The sequence below is a fragment of the Ictalurus punctatus genome, chromosome 13 (genome assembly GCF_001660625.3).
Source record: "Ictalurus punctatus breed USDA103 chromosome 13, Coco_2.0, whole genome shotgun sequence".
Classification (NCBI taxonomy): domain Eukaryota; kingdom Metazoa; phylum Chordata; class Actinopteri; order Siluriformes; family Ictaluridae; genus Ictalurus; species Ictalurus punctatus.
The window spans coordinates 17,585,567-17,608,912 of record NC_030428.2 but is presented as its reverse complement, the minus strand read 5'-3'; the positions used below and the strand labels follow the sequence as shown (position 1 = coordinate 17,608,912).

General features: G+C 39.1%; 1 protein-coding gene across 4 annotated transcripts; it reads right to left on the bottom strand.

Annotated features, from left to right (window-relative positions):
- Positions 1–1,070: 1,070 nt before the first annotated feature.
- On the bottom strand, positions 1,071–23,317 carry ccdc57 (coiled-coil domain containing 57). Of its 4 annotated transcripts, none has more exons than XM_017484252.3 (22): positions 22,833–23,317; positions 22,273–22,337; positions 21,884–21,973; positions 21,014–21,473; positions 20,666–20,774; positions 19,049–19,150; positions 18,785–18,942; positions 18,626–18,700; positions 18,156–18,356; positions 17,472–17,630; positions 14,955–15,117; positions 14,594–14,713; positions 10,936–11,122; positions 9,317–9,508; positions 8,988–9,088; positions 8,615–8,815; positions 8,450–8,506; positions 8,090–8,309; positions 7,378–7,508; positions 6,976–7,095; positions 6,682–6,868; positions 1,071–1,613 (listed from the first exon to the last, which is right to left on the bottom strand). In XM_017484252.3, exons 4-22 carry the CDS (start codon positions 21,409–21,411, stop codon positions 1,438–1,440), a joined length of 3,057 nt encoding a protein of 1,018 aa, XP_017339741.1. In that variant the 5' UTR covers positions 21,412–21,473; positions 21,884–21,973; positions 22,273–22,337; positions 22,833–23,317; the 3' UTR covers positions 1,071–1,437. The 4 variants fall into 4 exon arrangements, with proteins under 4 accessions (XP_017339741.1, XP_017339740.1, XP_017339742.1 ...); XM_017484251.3 differs by having other exon boundaries at positions 22,887–23,317; XM_017484254.3 differs by lacking the exons at positions 1,071–1,613; positions 6,682–6,868 and adding an exon at positions 7,196–7,224 and having other exon boundaries at positions 22,887–23,317.
- Between the last annotated feature and the right edge of the window lie 29 nt (positions 23,318–23,346).

Genomic DNA, 23,346 nt, shown 5'->3' with positions numbered 1-23,346 from the left:
ATCTTAAAATGAGATGTTGCATCTGTAGGAAGATGTATTTGTAGGGAAAATATATTGAGGAATAGGTTATTTAAAAATATATATATTTTTTTGTCAATAACCGCATTTCTTTTATTGTTATTATTACGTGGACTTCTATCACAAAATCATTAGAGGAACAAATGTATAGGACGTAGTTATTTTTCGGTTGTTGTGGGGGGTTTTTTTGTTGTTGTTTTTTGCACCCGGTGATCTGGGATGCTGCACTTTAGGCAGCTTGTCGTACTGTGCAGTGAATTGACGTTTACTTTTGGCCAATCAGGATGAATAAAGGGCGTGGCTACGGCATAGGGTGAGGTGATGACGGAAGGATGGGAGGAGTCCTGCTTCAGACAAGAGTAGACTGTGAGGTAATCAAGAAGGCGTGTCTTATAACAGGGTTAATTCAGTTCAAACCATAGAAGATATTTTATACTGTTTATTTATGTTTAAAGCACAAAAGCTTCTTGTTTCACATACATTCATTTGTGGGTTTTTCCATACAGGTGTGCAAATCTACCCTATCTATGAATGGAACCATCTTAGTGTGGTTAGAGTAGCATCCTTACAGTAGCATCTTAGTGTATGTGGTGCTGGTAGATCCGTATAAGGCTCAACAGCTTTGCTGAGAAATTATAACGCCTCAATGTCATTGCTGGTTGAGAAACAAAAATATCCAACCAACATCAGTGCTGTGGTTAGAAACTGAGACAGATAAAAGGAAAGAACCCTTTAAGCGTGTACACCTAACGGTATGTGTCTAATAAAGCAGCTAGTGAGAAACAACAGTGTGCTACACTCACTACCATGTCGGTATCACTCCTGTGCACTACATATATAATATCTAGTTAATAGTGGCCATTTTCCAAGAGACAGGTGCTGACAAACTGCATATATACTTACTGCTGAGCAACAGTCAGTCACCGTATACAAGCTCACCTACTATATAGCATAGGTTGACCTGATAAAAGGGCTAATGAATGTTGGTGTAAGAAAGGTAAAGACATAAGTAGGTGTATATTGTGCAGATAAAATACAATGACAGGACACAGTTATTGAGTATAAAAATATTTTATTATTACCAAAATATTTAATTTTCAATGACTTCACATTGCTTAGCCAAAACAATCTTATCTGAAAACTTACAGCTGTTCTTGTTCAATTTCCATGGTTTCCCCCAGTGCAGTATTTATGTAATAATGGTGATCTTATGTACCATTTACAGTATGTGCAGTGTGTAACCCTCATTTAGAGTTAAGGAAAGGCTACTGATCTCACATTTCAACATCTATGTGATATCTGCTTTATATGAAGTTGTAATTTAACATGGTCCATGTGATGGCAAATCATTAAAATCGGGTTTGTTAAATATTAATTTCAAAATGTCGTTGAGATGGCACATTTTGTACCTGCTTAGTTTCAGTCTTTAATGTTGTAATTTCGAATATTGATTGCTTTACCAGCAGGCCTTGCCTTTTTACCAGGTTCAGATGTAGTTCTGGCTTGTTTCTTTCTTTCCTGGATCGCTGCTTTCGAGCCCTGAACCCTAACTGGTAATCCGGGACGTGGCGTGTTTCTGTGCTCTTCGGCTCTGGCTGAAACAGGAACAGTATCCGTAAATTATTCAGAGGAAACCCACACAAGGCATCATGACATAAGGTCACAAAAAATGTTGTGCGGCTGTGTAGCTCTGCATATAAAGTTATCATACTGAATATGAGCTGCATTTTATGACTCCATATGCTATACAATGTGTTTGTCTTTTGAAATATGATCTTGGTATTGAAAACAGGTTCAGAAGGGTACTGAGAACTGTGAAGTCAATAGGATTCATGATGTTTTGACTGTTTATTGTCTTACAATTTCTAGCCCAATATAGTGTAATTATAGACTGCCTCTCAGCAGATTCCACCCTGAACTGGTTAGGATAAGCTTGTTCCCCAAAAAGGCAGAATTATCAAAGGGACAATTGATCTGGGTCTCAGCAATGTGTGTATAATACCACCTAAAGTGACATTCACACAGTTATAGCATGGGAGCGGCAGTGGGACATCAAGAACCATCCCTGAATAAAGGGCTACGTGAACATAATTAGTATTCAGAAAGACATCTGTCTCGATAATCCCATCACCTCACCATTTGGGGTCACACCTGTAACAACATCCTTACTGTGAGAACAGAAAGTGATCACATCAAATGCTATCCTTCATTTACACTCAAACCAGGTTTTCTTTATGTAAACAGTATAAAATGTGTGTGTTGATATCATTCGGGGTTCACTTTGACTCCGACGACCCCGAAGTGCTTCATGTACTTTGTCACTGCCACGCTGTAATAAAGTTATTCTTCTTTGAGATCTTTGACATACTCTTCATTTTTCTTAGATTAACCAGTTTCAGTGTTTAAAGTCTTCTACGTGCCATACATTTTCTTCCATGATATGTCGTCCTCAGTCTATTTAAGAGCACTGATCACTGCCATTTTCCTTCTTAGTTAGGGGCAGTTTAAATTTGTATTCATCAGTAAACCACTTAGGAACCCATGAAACCTAAAAGTTGACAGGGTGCAATGTTGGCACATGCTGGTAACATAACTGCCTAGATGCACATTTGACTGAGCTCCTAGCCAACTGCAGGGACTTTTTGGGTGAATCCTAAATATATAGGCAGAAGAGTACACACAACAGTCAGCACACCTGCATCCACACTACCCAGCTCAGTGCTAAGCCAGTATAAAGCCTCTGATCACGCTGTACAGTCGTGTAACTGATAATGACTGTGTTGTAATAGAGGGCATTAAGATTACACTCAGTAGGTAACAAATAAATAATAAAGATATGCAAAACTTCATGGTCTTAAGTTGCATACATTTCTCCTGGAGGAAAGTCAATTTTTATAATTCATACTAATTCATAGAATGGCATGATGTGATGAAAACGGTGCGCTCTGGCCTGTTGAGTGCAATGCCACAGATTGGGCAAGCTCTGTCAATTGTCCTTGAGGTTTGGGACAGTATGATTTTTTTGTTCCACAGAAATACTGGACATTTGCCTAGATACACTGAATGATGCAAATTTTGTTCTTGTCTTTGTTCATTGTGAGAAATTTATAGACCAAATTACCTAATGCTATTGACCAATTCTGTCTGTGATCAGTGGTCTGATCATTTTAGTCCCATACAGACAGACCCTTATGGTTTTGCAGGCAGATGCTGCAGATTCTTGCACTTGTTTTTTTGAATGCTGCTACTTGCTATATTTACTTATCTAGCACACGTACCCCTATTAAAAACGTCCTGAATCAAGAAATCAGAAAAACGTGTTCTCTCCGGCTGATTAAATGTGTTATAATAATGATGACTACATGTATAAAGCCACTGATACTCACATGTCAGAATATCATTGAACTTTTTCTAGAAATTATGTATGATATGATGAGGGATATGAACTTAATGTTCGCTATAAGGTCAAAAGTTTTTGGACACCGCACCATCACACCCATACAGTGAGGGAAAAAAGTATTTGATCCCCTGCTGATTTTGTACGTTTGCCCACTGACAAAGAAATGATCATTCCATAATTTTAATGGTAGTTGTATTTGAACAGTGAGAGACAGAATAACAACAAAAAAAATCCAGAAAAACGCATGTCAAAAATGTTATAAATTGATTTGCATTTTAATGAGGGAAATAAGTATTTGACCCCTCTGCAAAACATGACTTAGTACTTGGTTTAAAAACCCTTGTTGGCAATCACAGAGGTCAGACGTTTCTTGTAGTTGGCCACCAGGTTTGCACACATCTCAGGAGGGATTTTGTCCCACTCCTCTTTGCAGATCTTCTCCAATCATTAAGGTTTCGAGGCTGACGTTTGGCAACTCGAACCTTCAGCTCTCTCCACAGATTTTCTATGGGATTAAGGTCTGGAGACTGCCTAGGTCACTCCAGGACCTTAATGTGCTTCTTCTTGAGCCACTCCTTTGTTGCCTTGGCCGTGTGTTTTGGGTCATTGTCATGCTGGAATACCCATCCATGACCCATTTTCAATGCCCTGTCTGAGGGAAGGAGGTTTTCACCCAAGATTTGACAGTACATGGCCCCGTCCATCGTCCCTTTGATGCGGTGAAGTTGTCCTGTCCCCTTAGCAGAAAAAAAACCCCAAAGCATAATGTTTCCACCTCCATGTTTGATGGTGGGGATGGTGTTCCAGGGGTCATAGGCAGCATTCCTCCTCCTCCAAACACGGCGAGTTGAGTTGATGCCAAAGAGCTCCATTTTGGTCTCATCTGACCTCAACACTTTCACCCAGTTGTCCTCTGAATCATTCAGATGTTCATTGGCAAACTTCAGACGGGCATGTATATGTGCTTTCTTGAGCAGCGGACCTTGCGCGCGCTGCAGGATTTCAGTCCTTCACGGCGTAGTGTGTTACCAATTGTTTTCTTGGTGACTATGGTCCCAGCTGCCTTGAGATCATTGACAAGATCCTCCCGTGTAGTTCTGGGCTGATTCCTCACTGTTCTCATGATCAATGCAACTCCACGAGGTGAGATCTTGCATGGAGCCCCAGGCCGAGGGAGACTGACAGTTCTTTTGTGCTTCTTCCATTTGCGAATAATCGCACCAACTGTTGTCCCCTTCTCACCAAGCTGCTTGGCAATGGTCTTGTAGCCCATTCCAGACTTGTGTAGGTCTACAGTCTTGTCCCTGACATCCTTGGAGAGCTCTTTGGTCTTGGCCATGGTGGAGAGTTTGGAATCTGATTGATTGATTGCTTCTGTGGACAGGTGTCTTTTATACAGGTAACAAACTGATATTAGGAGCACTCCCTTTAACAGTGTGCTCCTAATCTCAGCTCGTTACCTGTATAAAAGACACCTGGGAGCCAGAAATCTTTCTGATTGAGAGGGGGTCAAATACTTTTTTCCCTCATTAAAATGCAAATTAATTTATAAAATTTTTGACATGCGTTTTTCTGGATTTTTTTGTTGTTATTCTGTCTCTCACTGTTCAAATACAACTAGCATTAAAATTATAGACTGATCATTTCTTTGTCAGTGGGCAAACGTACAAAATCAGCAGGGGATCAAATACTTTTTTCCCTCACTGTATGTAGACCTTCCATAAACTGTTGCCACAAAGTTGGACGCACATAACTGTATAGGATGTCATTGTAAGCTGTACAATTTTCCTTCACTGGAACTAAGAGGTCCAAACCAGTTCCAGCATGACAATGCCCATGTGCACAAAGCAAGGTCCAGGAAGACATGATTTTCTAACGCTGGAGTGGAAGAACTCGAGTGGCCTGAACAGAGCCCTGACTTCATCCCCACTGAACACCTTTAGGTTGAACTGCAATGCTGACTGCGCTGAATGAGCAAATCCCCACAGCCATGTTCCAAATATAGTGGAAAGCCTTCCCAGAAAAGTGTTAATATAACAGCAAAGGGGGACTAAATCTGGAATGGGACATTCAAAAAGCTCATATGGGTGTGACTGGTGAGGTGTCCACAAACCTTTGGCCATATATTGTATAAAAGGTCAGTCTGGATTTCATTACCTTCAAAGATAAGTCATACTGACTTACAGTCCCCTTCGAAACTATTGGAATGGCAAGGCTAATTATTTTGATTTTGCTATACACTTAAGGCATTTGGGTTTGAGATCAAAAGATGAATATGAAACGATAGATCAGAATTTCAGCATTAATTTCCTTAGAACTTAGACTTCGAAAATAGCACCTTTAGTTTGAACTCACCCATTTTTCAAGTACTCAAAAATATTACTAAATATTACGTGTGCCCTGTTAAATTGATTGGGTAAACAATTAAAAGCTCTGAATATCTATTCTTGGTTTGAGCCATGGGTTTTGCATGTGAAGAATGAATTTGTTGTTAAAAAAACGATAAAACAACATGAGGAGAGAGATGTCTATGAGGAAAAAAGCAAGCAATTTTGAAGCTGAGAAAAGGAAGATAGATCAGATTTTCAATATAGCCAATACAATAATTTGGAATGTCCTGAAAAAGAAAGAAACCATTGTTGTTCTCACAACCAGATATCACACAGGTCGGCCGAGGAAAACACTAGCAGTCGATGAAAGAAATGTTGTGAGAGCTGTAAAGAAAAAACAAAAAAAACAACAGCCAGTGACATCACCAACAACCTCCACAGGGCAGAGGTGAAGGTATCAGAATGCACCGTTAAGAGAAGACATTGAGAGTAGAAATATAGAGGTCATACCACAAGATGCAAACCACTCATCAGCAGTAAGAATCAAAATGCCAGATTGGAATTTGCAAAGAAATACAGCGATGAGCCACAAAAGTTCTGGAACCAAGATTAACCTCTACCAAAGTGAGGGAACTGCCAAAGTGTAGGAAAATAAAGCATCTGCCCATGATCCAAAACATATGACCTCATCAGTCAAGCATGCTGGAGGTAGTGTCATGGACTGGGCTTGCATGGCTGCTTCTGGAATGGGTTCACTAATCTTTATCAATGATGTAACTCATGATGGTAGCAGCAGAATTAATTCGGAAGTCTAGAGATACATTCTGTCTGAATTTACAGAGAAATGCAAAAACAAAAGAACTCTCCTTGCCATTCCAATACTTTCGGAGGGGGCTGTATATGGCTACTGGCAGGGTTAGTACAGAAATTCACCTTGGTCCTCACTGTTACTAGGAGTGAGCATTGTGGGACTCAAGCCATGCTCCAGCATCTTCCACACATCCTGCAGTGACTCATCAGTACCCACGGAGGACAGCAGGGTTTGAGGAGAGTTGGCCTGATGAACTGGGCCCTTGGACTGAGAATGAACAGGGGGAGTGTTCTCTTTACTGAATCCATGCTAGAAGAGAGAAAATAGAAAATATGCTTAGCCAGTAAAGGCCTCATGTGAAAAGCATCAGCTTTGTAAGGCCATTTATGATGGTGAAAATCAGCATCTTTAGTTACCTGGACTCTAACTCTTGTTGGCAGGTCCCATGGGTTGGTGTCACTGGCACCACTCCCAGACAGGGGACGAACTGTAACGGGATTTTTCTTACTCTGATCTCTCTGAGCATACTGCAGTTCCTGGATGGAGGGAAACTAAATTATAACCAATAGTGTATTTACTGGATTGCATTAGATTGAAATTTTTGCAATAATACATCTGATAGAAGAGTTCAATCACCTCTTTTCTGGCACTCTCTAGTGGCCTCACTGATAACAGCATTGCATAAGAAATATGACTAAATCAGTCATGTTGTATGGAAATATGCACTGTATGTGCACAGTAAGCTTAGTAAGCACGTATAATGTTTTTTGAACTAAAGTTTATACAGCTAAGCTTTTGTGTCCTACTGTCTAGTGCACCTGATTGGTAAGCTTGTACTGAAGTTGTTCCAGGGCAGATAAACGACCATGTGGTTGGGCATCAGATTCATCTTTAGAGGTTTCTTTCTCACAAAGGCTAGGTTTGGACCTTGTTTCAGAATGCTGCAAATCTGACAGAAAAAAAAAAAATTAACTATTAACATACTAGGTCACAGTCTTATTTTATTTATTGAATACACAGTAGCTGAAACATTATTGAATTGCCTATTGGTGAAACACTAGTTTAAACTGCATGTAATTAATGTAATATGATATTAAGATGTGGGTTAGCATTATATAGATACGCATTTATTTTGTTAAGTTGTGTTATGTTAACAGAGAGTATGGGGATTATTGTGAGACATGAAGTCAAGTCAAGCTAAGCGGGCAGGTTTTTATTGCCATTCTTCTATATAGCTTGTATACATTGGAAGGAAATATCATTTCTCCAGGACCATGGCACAACACAGAACAGTGTGCAAGACAACATGAAGTACAAGACACAAAAGTGTAAGACGAGTGCAGGGCAATAAATACACATAACAGAACAAAATAAAGACGACCTGGCTGAATGTTATAATTACTGAATATAATGGATAATTTCTTTAGAAAATATTTAGAGTATTTAGATGACTTTACCTATTTAGATGACTTACAATATAATACCTGTTACATATAATTAGAAACTTCATGTGGTTCAAACAAAACTCACCATCCAACCCTGACTCTATCAGCTGAGCCCTGAGTCTGTTGCCCATCTCTATGAGCTGCTGTTTGTCCTGGCTGAGGCGAGATATCAAACGAGCTGCCTGCTTAAGTTTGGTTTGGAGCTGACGGGGATTGCCAAGATCATGTCCTCTGCCAGTATCCTGTAACAGCAGCTGCTGTCTCAAGCTGAGATTCTCCTCCTGAAGCTGCTTCACCATCTCGCTCTAGAAAAGGAATGAGCGAGATTAAAACATGCACCACAGGCATAACAATGCTTATCATAAAGGTGTATGAAAATGACAAATGACAATTAATTCAGTGTTTTTATTTTGTTATATTCTCCAAAGAAAAGAAATGTTTTTACCTGTGTATGTATGATGGGCTCTCTCCTGCTTGCAATGTCCAGTTTCAGTGCAGACACCTGCACAAAGGCACTGCATTTAAATCATTTCTCCCATCAATATTTGTAAGGATTCTGAGCTTTTATTAAAAATATGTTAACATGCACACTTCTGGACATCATGCCCACCTGGTTGCCCAGTGCAACTGTCTGCAGATTATGAAGAACGCTGCCTTTTTGGTACTCTTCTGCCTCTCTTTTCACCTCCTCTAGCTGCATCTCTGCAGCAGTCAACCTCTGCTTCAAGCTTGCCTCTTCAGCTGCTGCTCCTCTTTTTTGATTTGCCAGTTCTAATCGTAGCACTTCGTTCTCCATTTGTCTTGAGTGACACTAGAAGATGATAGAACACAGACATGACTATACAAAATATTGGTCTTTCCACTCAATAAAGGCCTGGTCATTTAGAATAAATTAGACAACTTACAATCTATTAATGTGGTTGGTAGCAGTTGGAAAGGGACACAGTTCAAACAGAGTGAAAATTATAGCCTGGTTTTAGTACCTGCTGTGTGACTTGAGTCACAATTGATTCCAAGTGGGCCAGCCTCACTTCCTGTTTCTTCAAAGCAGCAGCGCTGGCTACTTTTTCAGCTCGCAGTCCACCTGCCCCCACATAACATAACATAACATAACATAACATAACATAAATAAATAAACAGCTTGTTTACAGCATGTTTATGCCCAAACAGTTCTGCTCAGCATTGTTCTCAGATGATTTCATGAGTTGTTGTTTTTTTTAAACTTTATATTTACAGAACTAGTTATAGTCTTTGAAATAAATACAAATTCAGTTAACGGACAATAATGAACGAATGAACTAGTCAAATTCACCTATAGTTTCATTAAGGGATCTGATGTGGTTTTGAAGGTAGGCATTATCAGGGGAAACAGGAAGCACACTTGTAGAAGTGGGAATGCGATTTGTTGTCTTAGACGTTTCTTCTAATTGATCTTCAAGACGTCTACATTTAGCCTTCAGGTTTTGTAGTTCCTCTTCTAGTGCCTGGTTGTATTCTGTAATTCCTGTCATAACAAATGAACAGTTTCAAATAACAGAATGAGGCTAATGACTATAAAGTATACACAACTCGCACAACAACCTCTAAATCAGTGGTTGTCGATTCTTGGTCTAGGAAACACAGGCTCTCATAGTGTCTTTGCTCTGTTCTAACTCACTTTTAAAAGTCTATTTATTTGCTAATTTAGTTAAGTGTGATGAGACCTTGACACTGCAAGCCAACTGTCAGTTACTACTAGTTACTACTTCCTATTTGACTGATTAAGCATGACAAAATGGCATCCAATACCTGTAAGAGAAAGAATTATTTGATTGGCTGTTCAGCCTACCAAATCATTGCTCGAGAAGAGAAATAGATGTGGGCAAAACAAGCATCTCATTTCCAACTGCTGTTCATCCGCCCTTTATATCTCATAAGCTTCTAATCTGCTGTGGTCAGTACTATTTTTGCAACAAAATGACTAAGCAGACAATGAAAATGGTAGCTAGAAGCTAGACTACCGCACTAAATATAAATGACTACGTTTACATAGACAGCAATAATCTTATTAATTAACTTATTCTGAATAAGATAATATTGTGATTAAGGTGTTTACATGAGTCGCTTTTAGAATATTCCTTTTATGTTTTACATGTTATAGAAGATAGATCGATTAACGTCACACGTCATTACGTCACCGCGCCACGTAATCCGAAGTTCCCTCCAGAATTTCATGTATTAACATACAGTTCTTCTTCCTAATGGTACCGTATACAGTTTTGGGTGTTTTTATTTTGCGAAAGCTTCAAGTGCAGTTAATTATTTGTCATGCTATATGTGCAAATAGACGACTGCTTGAAGCCGTGGGCTGCGTCCCAAACCGGTGTACGTACCTACTATATAGTAGCCGAAAAACACATGTATCTCGCCTACCATAGACATGTATTCCGCCTACTATATAGCAGGTAAGTACGTGGTTTCTGACGCAGCCGTGCTCTCTTGTTTGCCGTCAGACAGTTGAGCGCTGCCGTGTGTGTACGTGTCCTGTAGCAAAACGCGGTGAAAACTCCCACACGATGTTAATAGTGTGATTAAGGTGTTTACATGTCTGTAATGCACGTTGATAACAGGAGTACACAGGAGTACTCCACATGTCTTAATTCGATTAGTGTTTATTTGAGTATGACTTTAATCGGATTAAGGTAATAAAAAAAAAAATTGCTGTTTCCATGGTAGTTTCTTAATCAGAGTATTGTCTTAATCGGGTTAATACTGGATTATTGTTGTCCATGTAAACATACTGACTGTTACAATATAGTTACTACACTGGCTGACATTCTTTGACATAGGCCTGTTGCGTCACAGACCTTTGAACAATGTAATCACAAAAATGTGCAAAGCATGGAGTCTTTTGAGATGCACTGCCATAAATGACAGTGCTATAATTAGTACCTGCAGTGGAGGAGGGTATAGGGTCACTGTGCTGAGTTGTCATTGGATTCTGAGGTAGGGCTACTTCTGTGCTGAGAGTCTCCATTTGTCTCCTCATCTCAGTTACCACCTCCCGCAGGCTACTGTTCTGCTGCTGGAGCCGCCGGATCTCCTCTGAAGGAAAACTGCTGCTTTCCACTCCAATTACCTAAGGGGAAAAAGAAACATCACAGACTATTCAACAGAGTAGCAAAACAGAGTGGATTTTGCAGGTAATGTCCCCAAACAGTACTGCTAGTGCAAATAGATAAAAAAAAAAATCTATTTTGATTACCACAGCCAGTAACAGCTAGAAGCTGACCGACCATAACTTAAAGGCCCCATATCCTTCATTGTTTACATAATCCTTTTCCCTCAAGTCCATAATAAATTTTTACATTTAGGTAGTTAGTTACATTTATATTGTGCTTTTCTAGACACTCAAAGCGCTTTACATGGTATTGGGGTGGCGGTCCTCATCAACCACCACCAATGTGTAGCATCCACCTAGATGGTGCAACGGCAGCCATAGTGCGCTGGAATGCCCACCACACACCAGCTATTAGTGGAGAGAAGAGAGTGATGTAGCCAATTCAGGGATGGGGATCATTAGGGGTCATGATAGAGAAGGGCCAATGGGGGAATTTCACCAGGACATCAGGAAATAATCCTACTCTTCTACTATACGTGTTCTAGGATTTTTAATGACCATAGAGAGTCAGGACCTATTCAATATCTCAATTGAAAGACGGCACTGTTTTTACAGTATAGTGTCCCAGTCACAAAACTGGGGCATTAGGCCCCACACAGACCGCAGGGTGAGCACCCCCTGCTGGCCCCACTAATACCACTTCCAGCAGCAACCTTAGTTTTCCCAAGGAAAACTGGTCTCCCATCCAGGTACTGGCCAGGCTCAACACTGCTCAGCTTCAGAAGCTAACTAGCTGTGTTCATACCAAATAATCATAAGTCAGAAAAAAAAAACTTCAGGCACTCCTTTTGAATGTTTAGGTCCTTTGGAAGTTTTTTATGTAGAGACATGTTTGTTACCTGACAGTCAAGAACAGCACAATGGCTTCCTATCTTTTATTGTAATAACTGCTAGAGACAGAATAGGTGAGGTTAACTGGATATAATGTGAATGGGTAAGGCTAATCTGCTGTAAAGAGAATGGGTGGGGCTGACCTGCTTGTTGTTCTGAGCTTGAAAATATATTGCTCTTATGGACTGGGGCATAAGTGATACATTTGGAAACTTTAAGAATGTTTACAACCTATATTAATCTCCTTTATTATAATAAACCAATTACAATAAAGGTTTCCATGATAGGGGCCTCAATGAGTGGCAAGGATAGTGACACTAAGCCTAGTAGAAGAAGGCTGTGTGTCAGCTGAGATATATAATTCAGCTGCTCTACAGATAACTGCACATGCTGCAGAGGAAATACATACATTCACCCTCCAAGAATGGGAACTTTCATGCAATGCAAAAAACATACAATGATGGTTAAAAGAAGTTACGACTAACATTGGCAGAAAGTTTGATAAAAAGAAACTGATGCTATTAAATGATAAGCTTATAAGCAAAAAGTGAGTAAAGCAAAACTTTCTGTAGACAAAATATTAACCGTACACATCCAACTGATGTAAAAACCCTAATGATGCTAAGTGCTTAGCTGCCACTAGATGGAGACACCTAAATCTCTTTAGGATCGTCCTACTTGTATAGGTGCATCTAAAAAAAAAAAAAAAAATTAATATGGTGGATATTTTTCTTTTTTTCATAATTTAATTCAAAAGGTGGAACTTTCATATATTTCATTTAGATCATTACACATAAAGTGAAATATTTCAAGCCTTTTTTTTTTTGCTTTAATCTTGATTATGGCTTACAGCTCATGGAAATGAGATATTGGAAAAATACAGTATCTCAAAAATATTAGAATAAAGAATTTATAATACAGCAATGTCGACCTGAGAAGAGCTCTAATCAGCTAATTTATTTCATTTGGAAATCAAGGTCCCAGAGTCTGGAGGAAGAGTGGAGAGGCACAGAATCCAAGTTGCTTGAAGTCCAGTGTGACGTTTCCTCAGACAGTGATGATTTGGGGTAATGATTTGTCATTTGCTGGTGTTGGTCCACTGTGTTTTCTTAAGTCGACAGTCAATGCAGAATCTACCAAGAGATTTTAGAGCACTTCATGCTTTCATCTGGTGACAAGCTTTATGAAGGTGCTGATTTCCTTTTCCAGTTGGACTTGGCACCTGCCCACAGTGCCAAAACTACTAGTAACTGGTTTTCTGAGCATGGTATTACTGTGCTTGATTGGCCAGCCAACTCGCCTGACCTGAACCCCATAGAGAATCTGAGAGACACCAGACCCAACAATACAGACGAGCTTCCATAACACCTCAGCAGTGCCACAGGCTGACTGCCTACATGCCACGCCACATTGATGCAGTAATTCATGCAAAAGGATTAAAGCCCTGACAAGATATTGAGTGCATAAATTATCGTTCTTTTCAGAAGGTCAACATTTTTGTATTATAAATTCTTTATTCTAATATTTTGAGACACTGGATTTTTGATTTCCATGAGCTGTAAGCCATAATCAAGATTAAAACAAAAAAAGGCTTTAAATATTTCACTTTATGTGTAATGAACCTAGAATATATGAAAGTTCCACTTTTTTAATTAAATTGCAGAAAAAAAGAACTTTTCCACGATATTATAATGCACCTGTATACTTTTTCAGCCTTAAATTTGAATACTCTCTTGTGAACATTGACATTTTCAGCCCTTTTCTATTCAGTATCATTCTGTTGGCAGTAATTATTTTTAACCATGGTATGTATATAAATAATAATCTTAAGAGCAAATGTTCATGCAATCAGGAAGTGTCCCTAATGAATGCTCATAACTATGGAATTAAAAAAAAGATGTCCACACATTAAGACAGCATTCACCTTTGGTTACCTCAAGATACTTCTATGACTTTTTCATGGTCTGTTAGCTGGCAGGGAACTGTGTAAAATTATATGCAATACAAAAGTGCACCACAGTACACCAAGATCCCATTCGGGTCACAGTTGGGTCATTTGTGCAGTTGGATAATATATGTGACAAATGTATTTGAGTCTCAGTTGAATGTTGTCAGATTCAGCTGTTCAAAATGAATGGACACATGAAGCCTTTCCTAAAATACTCCCACAAGAGGCACCTTGAACTTTGAGTGAAGCATTCTGATACTGTCACAGCATCCTTTGCTGACATGCTACTTAAAGGTCTTTAAATGTTACATGATAAAATGACCTACAAAGCAAATCAGAGAGAAGATACATAACTCAGGGATCTCAACGTCTCTGCTGAATGTGCTGGCATCACCATGATTAGTTATGATCTCACCCCGTCCTGTGGCCAGGGTTATGTATTCTAGTGATGAAAGATCTACTTCTCTGAGTGTGAAGTGAGGTTTTACTGAATGAATGGAAATCAAACACTTGTAGTACTTTAGAGAAAAAAATAATAATAACAACAACAATAATAATAATAATAATAATAATAATATATATATATATATATATATATATATATATATTAATTATTTATCAATCAATTTGTGCAATTTCTGCGGTCTAACCTGAGAAGCTGTGTTTGAGGTAAGTCCACGCAGAGCCTGGTCTCTCTCTATGGTCACGCTCCTTAGCAAAGCAACTGTTTCCTGCAGCTCTTGCTCCTTCTCCATCAATTCAGCATTTACCTGAGGACATATAGTTCAAATCATTAATACTATCATAAAATCAGTCACAGATTACTTTTTTTCAGATTTTTTATTTACATGATCCTTTTCATGTTTCTGGAACCCTCTGCTGAAATGTGACATGCAATTATCTTTATATGTACTTGGTCAAGCTCACTGACTATCTCTAATGCCTCTCATGACTTGGTTGATTTCTGGAGTGATATTTTAGCTTGTCTGTATTTAAGTGTAAGTAACGCACCTTTTCTCTGGACTGGGTCAGCCCGTGGATAAGCTCCTCACTCCTGAGGTAGTGTTCAGCACGTACATCCTCACAGCGCCGCTCCCAGTCCAGCTCCAACTGCACACGCTTCTGCTCCAGAGCCTGTTCCCTCTGAACAGCATTGGCCAACTGCTGCTTATACCTGAGTCCAACACACAGGGTTTATTCATACACTATTCACAGCAAAAAGACTTTGACATGCTTTTAATCACTACGTTATCTATATTAAAGCTCTATAGTGGCAGTTGTATCTCAGTGGTTAAGATGGTGGACTTCTGACTGGAAGGTCGTGAGTTCAAATCCCAGCACCCCCAAGCGGCCACTGCTGGGCATTATCAACCTAGCAGCATCATCAACCTACACATTCACAAAAAAATTCTGCAATATGACCATTTATTTATTTATTATTATTTGTTGCTCACACTCTAATGTCAACTGTGCAATAATCCATTTATCCACTTATTTATATAAACAAGGTGTTACTCATCTGTATATATTCATATATGTATTCATCTGTACATACATTAAGATGTTCATAGTGTATATATTACCAATATTATTATTTTTTTTACTGTTTTTATTCTTATATTTCTATTCCTATTGTATATATCTTCTTATACATTTTTTTTCAATTCTATTCCTATTTATTGTGTATTGTTTCCTATCTGTTTTTTGTGTAATTGAGCTGCTGTAACAAGGGAATTTCCCCAGTGTGGGATCAATAACGTTTATCTTATCTTATCTTATTAAAGTCAACTCTTTACAACCCCTTACTGACTGACACTCACAAAAAACAAAACATTCCAAAAGTAATTATTATTACTTCATCACGTTTACTGAAATATTAGACGTTTAAAGGATTGTTACAATTCAATTAGTTTAAATCTTGCATTTACAACAGAAACAACATACTAAGGAAACTGAACAAAGTTCAGATTTCGAGGAAGTTTTTATACTTAAGTCCAAAATAATCTGGAAAGAACTACAACTGTGTCGGTCTTGTGTTCAAGTCTCATTTACATCAGAACATTAATCGGTAAAATAAAGGTTAAATAAATAAATTTAGATAGAAATATGAGCAAAGAAGGCTGTGAAAAACTGTCCTTACTGTTTAACCTTTTGATCTTTTCTTCAAAGAATTCACAAAAATACTCTGCTCTTATGGATATTAAACAACTGAAAACACAACACACAAAAAAAATCCAAAAAAATATATGTTTGTTAAATATAGGTGCGCCACAATTATTGGCACCATTTTATTCAATACTTTGTGCTACCTCCCTTTGCCAACAGCTCAGAGGCTTCTCCTATAATGCCTGATGAGGTTGGAGAATACATAGCAAGGGATCTCAGACCATTCCTCCATACACAATCTCTCCAGATCCTTCACATTTTGAGGTCCACGCTGGTGGACTCTCCTCTTCAGTTCACCCCACAGGTTTTCTATGGGTTTCATGTCAGGGGACTGGGATGGCCATGGCTGGACCTTGATTTTGTTGTTAATAAACCATTTTTGTGTTGATTTTGATGCATGTTTTGGATCATTGTCCTGCTGGAAGATCCAACAACCACGGCCCATTTTGAGCTTTCTGGCAGAGGCAGTCAGGTTTTCATTTAATATCTGTGTCCGTGAAGCCATGTATCCTAACAAAATGTCCAGGTCCTCTGGCAGAAAAACAGCCCCAAAACAAAAGCCACCCCCATATTTAACCATGGGCATGGGGTACTTTTCCCATATGTCCTCCTCTCTGTGCGCCAAAACCACCTCTGGTGTTTATTGCCAAAAAGCTCTATTTTGGTTTCATCTGACCATAAAACCTGATCCCATTCGAAGTTCCAGTAGTGTCTGTCAAACTGAACACACTGGAGTTTGTTTTTGGATGAGCGTAGAGGTTTTTTTCATGAAACCCTTCGAATCAACTTGGGGTAATGTAGGTGACTTCGGATTGTGGTGTTGGAGACTTTCTGACCCGAAGATGCAACTAACTTCTGCAATTCTCCAGCTGTGATCCTTGGCCACTCGAACCATCCTCTTCACAGTGCATTGAGACAATATAGACACGCATCCACTTCCAGGTTGATTCATAACATTTCCAGTTGACTGGACCTTCTTAACTATTAAACTGATGGTGGAAATGGGCATTTTCAATGCTTGTGCTATTTTCTTATACCCACTTCCCATTTTGTGAAGCTCAACAACCTTTTGCCATACATCACAGCTACATTCCTTGGTCTAACCCACTGTTATGAATGACTGAGGGAATTTTGCCTATGTGTGACCTCATATTTATACCCCTGTGAAACAGGAAGTCATGGCTGAACAATTTCCTGTTCCTATTCACTCAGGTGTACTATTTTTTTTTTTTTAAATCAATGGGAATATACTTCAAATATATTTTTCTCATATGAATTCATATGGGTGCAACATGCAGTAACTTAGCAACAGGTTAAAGTAAATATAAACTCTTATCACTGAGATTACTGGCAAGCACCTACCTCTCTGAATCCTCTTTACATTTCTCCAGCTCTGCTCTGATTTTGGCCTGTCTGTCCAACGCAGACAGCAGCTCCGTGTCCTTGGCAACTGTTTCTTTAGAGACCTGTGTGATGTAAGCATCCCAGCTGGCCTGTGTTTTCTCTAGCTGCGCATGGAGCCTTTGGGTCAACAAGAGATCTATTATTATGATAATGTGACAGATTAATATTCCCTCTCATGTTACTGCTGCAAGTAGAACTCCCATAGGTTAAATTAAAATGATGGTCTATATTTATGGTCCATAATTAAATTATGGTCTGAATTAAAGAAAATAATAATGGACAGAGTTAATTATTAATAGTGACTGAGCAATAACTGTATCTAAAATAATCATTATACATCTAACCAAATAACAGTTTTGTTACAAGTTTAATTAAACAAGTCATGTTTGAGCAACCAATATCAGAGATACAGAAAGGCTTTCTATGCTCACAGAAAAGAGCATGTGACTTTCCCTGAGAGAACAAAAACACAATTTATTAGTCCTAAACATATCTTGCTACAGTGGTTATATATGATCTGTGTGTGTTTTGCATCACTTCTGGGCCAGTTCATGTTTTGTGTTCTTACATTAGCAGAAGTAATCAACATGCACGCGTGTGTGTGTGTGTGTGTGTGTGCGCGCGTGCGCGTGTGTGTTTTACTCCTGGATCTGCTGCTCTCTGTGTGACATCTCATCTGCATGTTTTTTATCTCTCCTCTCCTGTTCCAGGACCAGGCTGTCCAGCTGCATCTGGAGATGCGTGGCTTTCTTTTTCTCCTCCTGCAGGTCAGAGAAGTGAGCCTCCTTCATGGCCTCCAGAGCCATTTCTCTCTCTCGGGCCCTGCGCTCCAACTCTGCATGCCTGGAATGAGCAGCCACACAACAACATAGCACTAGTCACTTCACAGCAGCCAAATAACCCTAGCCTGAAGTGCACCAGTTATTTATAGTCCATATATCACGGTAAAGTTCACAACCTCTGTATGTGTGCTGATTAAATTGGGAGGTTGTGTAAGCTATATCCTGTATATTTCATGCATTTTTTAAAAAAACATTTATTGTTAACATCTTTTTTATGTATTTAATTATAAATGAAATCCATTAACAAGTTATTCAGCACTAAATTGTTACTTCCTGTTGCTGACTTCTTCTGCTTTTTTATGTTTAGCCTTCATTTGGGTCATTTTTTCCTCAAGCCCTTGTATCCTAAAAAAAAAAGACACGTAATGTCAGTGAGTGAAAACTTAGTTAAATGAGAAATAAGACAGATATGCTGCATGGAATAAGCACTTTGAGTCTTTGACTGCAGATGTGTTCCTGTGATCCCAGTCTCTTTGAAGGATCTCTTTCTGTGCTTGTTGACAGAGGTGCTCAGACAGCTGCAGTGCCTCGACAGCCTCGTTACGGCCTTTGGCATGAACATCCAACTCTTTATTCAGAAGCTGCACCTGTTAAATAAGCAATCCACTTACAGTCATCTAAACACAATAAACTTACAGAAAACACAGCTTTAGACCGTTTTTGACTTGTGATTCATGTTTCATTAGATTTCACCTTGAGCTCATGAGACAGCACAACGTTACGCATCTCATCCAGTCTCAGGTTGAACTCATGTTCCCGTTTTCGCATCTCGCTGTCGAAGTCTGCTAACATTTCCTGTAATTAAGTACAAAAGGACACGAGCTGTCATGCACTTGCACAACTTACTATAACGTCACTCAGGGCTGTCCACTTGCAGCACATCTGTTTCGAACAAACAGGAAAAAGCGGCTCACACACATATGCCAGAGGCAGTTACAAAACATCTTATATAATGTATGTGGAATTCATTTAGATCTGGTATATTAGATTTCCCTCTTTTAAAATGTCTAAGTCAACTGACGTGTGTAGAAGCTTATATAAAGAAGGTTTCGAAATTATTTATAAGTAAATAAAACAACTCAAGACTATGTTGAGTGCTATGCATGATACACTACAAAAAATAATCAGTAGACCAAGCAGACACATTCAATTGCAAACTTCATCAAGGACCGGTTTATTATTTTAGTGTTAGTATGCCATTCTGTTCATTAGCCACTCAGTATCTAAATGAACTACTGTGGCAACAGACACTACTGACATGTTAAAAATGCAGCTGGTGAGTACAACTCAGCTGATCCCAGCTCAACAAGCAAATGTCAAAGGCGACTGCATTGAAATGAATAACACAACACCTATTCTCGGTATGAATAACACAGGGTATGGCCTTTTACTCAACAAAACCATCTAATGTTTAGTTCATCATCAGCTTCTCATGTTAGGTTGCAACGTGAGAATCCTCTAGGGATAAAACCCACTGAGACCCAGAAATAGGGTCAGACGAGGTACCTCCAGGTCAAACGTGTTAGTTTAAATACCACACAATGGCAAGCAGATTTATGGGAGGGGGCTAAATGTAGACTAAATAATAAAGCTACAGACTTTATTATTGTTTCTCTTAAATCAAATCAATAGCTTTGTTGACGTGTTGACAAGTGAATAAGCCTACAAAAACATCACCATCTAGGCTAAATGCTGTAAGAAATTACAGACTGCCTCTAAACAGATTCCACCCCAAGGTAGTTGTTGGAAGAAGCTCATCCCTGAAAAAGGCTGACTTATCAATTTACCTCAGTCTCATCAATATGTGTATAATACCACCTAAATTGACATTCACTCAGTTATAGCATGGGAACGGCAGTGCGACATCAAGAACCATCCCTGAACAAAGGGTTACGTGACCGTAATTATCATTCAGAAGGACAGTCTCGATAATCCTATCACCTCACCATTTGGGAGTCACACCTGTAACGACATCAGTATTGTGAGAACAGAAAGAGATCACATTGAACGCTATCCGTAATTTACATTTAGAGTGAAACTTCATTTACATTACGTACAGAAAACCTGGTTTGAAATACAGTATAAAATGTCTGTGCTGATATTGTTCGGGGTTCACTTTGACGCCGAGGAACCTGAAGTGCTTCGTGTACTGTGTCACTGCCACGCTGCAATAATTATTCTTCATTGAGATCTTTGACAACCTCAGAATTTTTTCTTACAATAATTCAATTCAAATGCACCACAGTAAGACACTTTGTATACTGTGCTTCTTTGTAACAGATAGGATTTCTGACAGATTGGACAGGGTACCTGTTTTTGTAGTGCCAACTCCCCATCTGATGCCTGGATTCGCCGTTGGAGGTCACGTCTCAGTGTCTCGTTCTCTTCTCTGAGTGTCTGAATCTCACCCTCCTTCAGACTGCAAAACAAAATTGTTATTGAAGCGGGGATTCTCGATGTAATATCCCTGATTCAGATGTAGACTATCTAGCACTTTGGATAACTAGGAATGCTGATAATTTCCACAGTGACATATCAATTACTATAAATGAATTAGTGAAAATGCACTCCTTAGCGGTTTGCAAAATTCAGTTGTATTGAACTGCAGCCCTTTATCAAAATTTAAATCATGATGTTTCCTGATAAACACTCTTTAACCTGTACACTCTCTCCATCTGTATCCGGTGCTCTACTCCCCTCTTCTGATACTGAGCCTGCAAATCTTCGTATTGCTTTTTTCCTTCTCCCAGGGCATCCTGCAGTTTGGCTAGCTGGATGCTCAGCTCACTGAGCTCCGTCTGCCGGGCACTGTCTTCAGTCTGGACACGGACAGCCATCGCATCGTAGCGCTCCAGCTCTCGGTCCCGCTCCTCCAGCACACGCAGGTTGTACTGGAAATCATCCCGCAAACGCAGGAAGTGCTCTCTCTGGGTGGAAAGTTCACTGGTGGCCTCAGACAGTGCAGTCTCCAGCTGCTGAATACGCAAGGCCTGAAGCTCTTTCCATTCCCTCTCCTTAGAAGCTAACTGGGCCTCAAGATCCTCACTGTCCTGCATGGCTTTTAAAGGCTGAACATCAGGACATGGTTCAAACTGCCCTCAATGTAGAAACCTGAAATCTGTAAATATATGAGCAGTGTGAGGCAATGACGCAATCGACAAAAGCATTAAAGGAACAAATAATTCATATACCGTGGGTTTAAAGGCACTGAATAATTCAAAAGCAATCGCTTTAATGGTATCATATCTGTGATTTTTGTAACAATGGCATAGCCACAGACAATTTCTTGTATCATACAGCTTCTAGTAGCCACGTTTTCCCTCATGAGCACAGCAACGTGCCAATAATTCATTACTTTGCTTAAGTGCTTTTACATCGAAGGCAAAGCAAATCTGATTAGGTTTTTAAATCATGCAACAGCAGATGAACAGATGTTTAAAAAACAACAACATATATCTAATTAGAATTCTAAATTGTGAATTTTGATAAATTGGTTACATGTAACCAAAGTAGAAAACAACCACTCACACACAAATGACCATAAAATGACATTTATAGGCTTTTAGAGTACTTCGGTCTCTCTGTTGATGAACTGAACATCCAACAGCATTCTGTGCACTAGGAAAGAAGCACATTTCTATTAGATTTCCTACTTGAAACTGATTGTTGTTGAAAAGCTTAAAGGGTTTTAAAGCTTTCAAATGTACAGTCATGTTTAAAAAGTGTATATATATATATATATATATATATATATATATATATATATATATATATATATATACACACACACACACACTTTTATCAAAAATAGAGACAATATATATCCAGTGGTTGTCTGAGTTGCTGAATGGGGTTAATAGAAGTATTTGTACACAATGACATACAGTTTTAAAGTGCTTCAACGTTTATCGTCATACCTTTGAGCCTTTAGCACTTTCTTTCTGGGTGAACTCAAACTGTGTGTTTACTTTTCACAAGTCATCTACAAGAGAAAGCAGTTGTCTTAAGCAAACCATAAGAGACATACTATTCTTGTTCCAACTTTAACAAGGACCTAGTATTTTGGTTCATTTTTAACAGGAACCTATGTTCCTGTTCAAACCTATGTACCAGGAACCTATATACCATGATATTGTACTGATATTGGCATTAGTTAGCTAAGTGTATGTGGTTGGAGTTAGCTAACCTGCTTGAACCAGGACACCTGATAGCAACTACACTTCATACGACTCTAATTCATAGTTAACGCTAGCAGCCGCATTATTGCTAAACATTGAGGTATTTATAAGAGTTACTCGTAAACATTACTGAGTGAACAATATTTAAATTATTTACATTTAATATTAACACATGTTGATGTTCGCTAACGGACTATTTGCCATCCTTCTAGCCGAGCTCATGTTACACAACACCGCGTGAGCCAGATAAACCGAGAAATTCCTGTATTGTATATTGTGCACAAAAATGGGAAATTTACCACAAACCACAAAGACTGCCGAAGGTAGCTGGGGAAAGAAAAAGACACAATTACCATTTATTCTACAACAGCTTTGTGTGCACTCCGTCAGTTTTGTTCCTATGAGAACAGCAGCCCTAGAGGTTCGCCGGAAGGAAATTCCGTATGAAACTTCTAGTCGAGATAAGGAGTTCCGCGTTTGTACAACCGGGATTGTGTCTTGTTTGTTTTTCTGTGAACCGACATATTAACGTGTGCCTATGGATGGTACTACTTACAATTGTATGAATAATTGCACAACCTTCAAGAACAGAAGGATTAGAAACCACGACCTGTGCACCAGGTCTCTAATAAGATGTCCAATAGTTATTGAAATGGAAATAGCCGTATCATAATGAGTCAGATTTTAGTCAGTGATAAAAATCATTGCATTATCACATTGCAGGTTTATCCTCAGCTGACCCAGCATGACTCAAACATTCCTGTTCCTGTGTTCACAGTGACGTTCCCTGGCAGGCTGTAGCACAGTGACGCC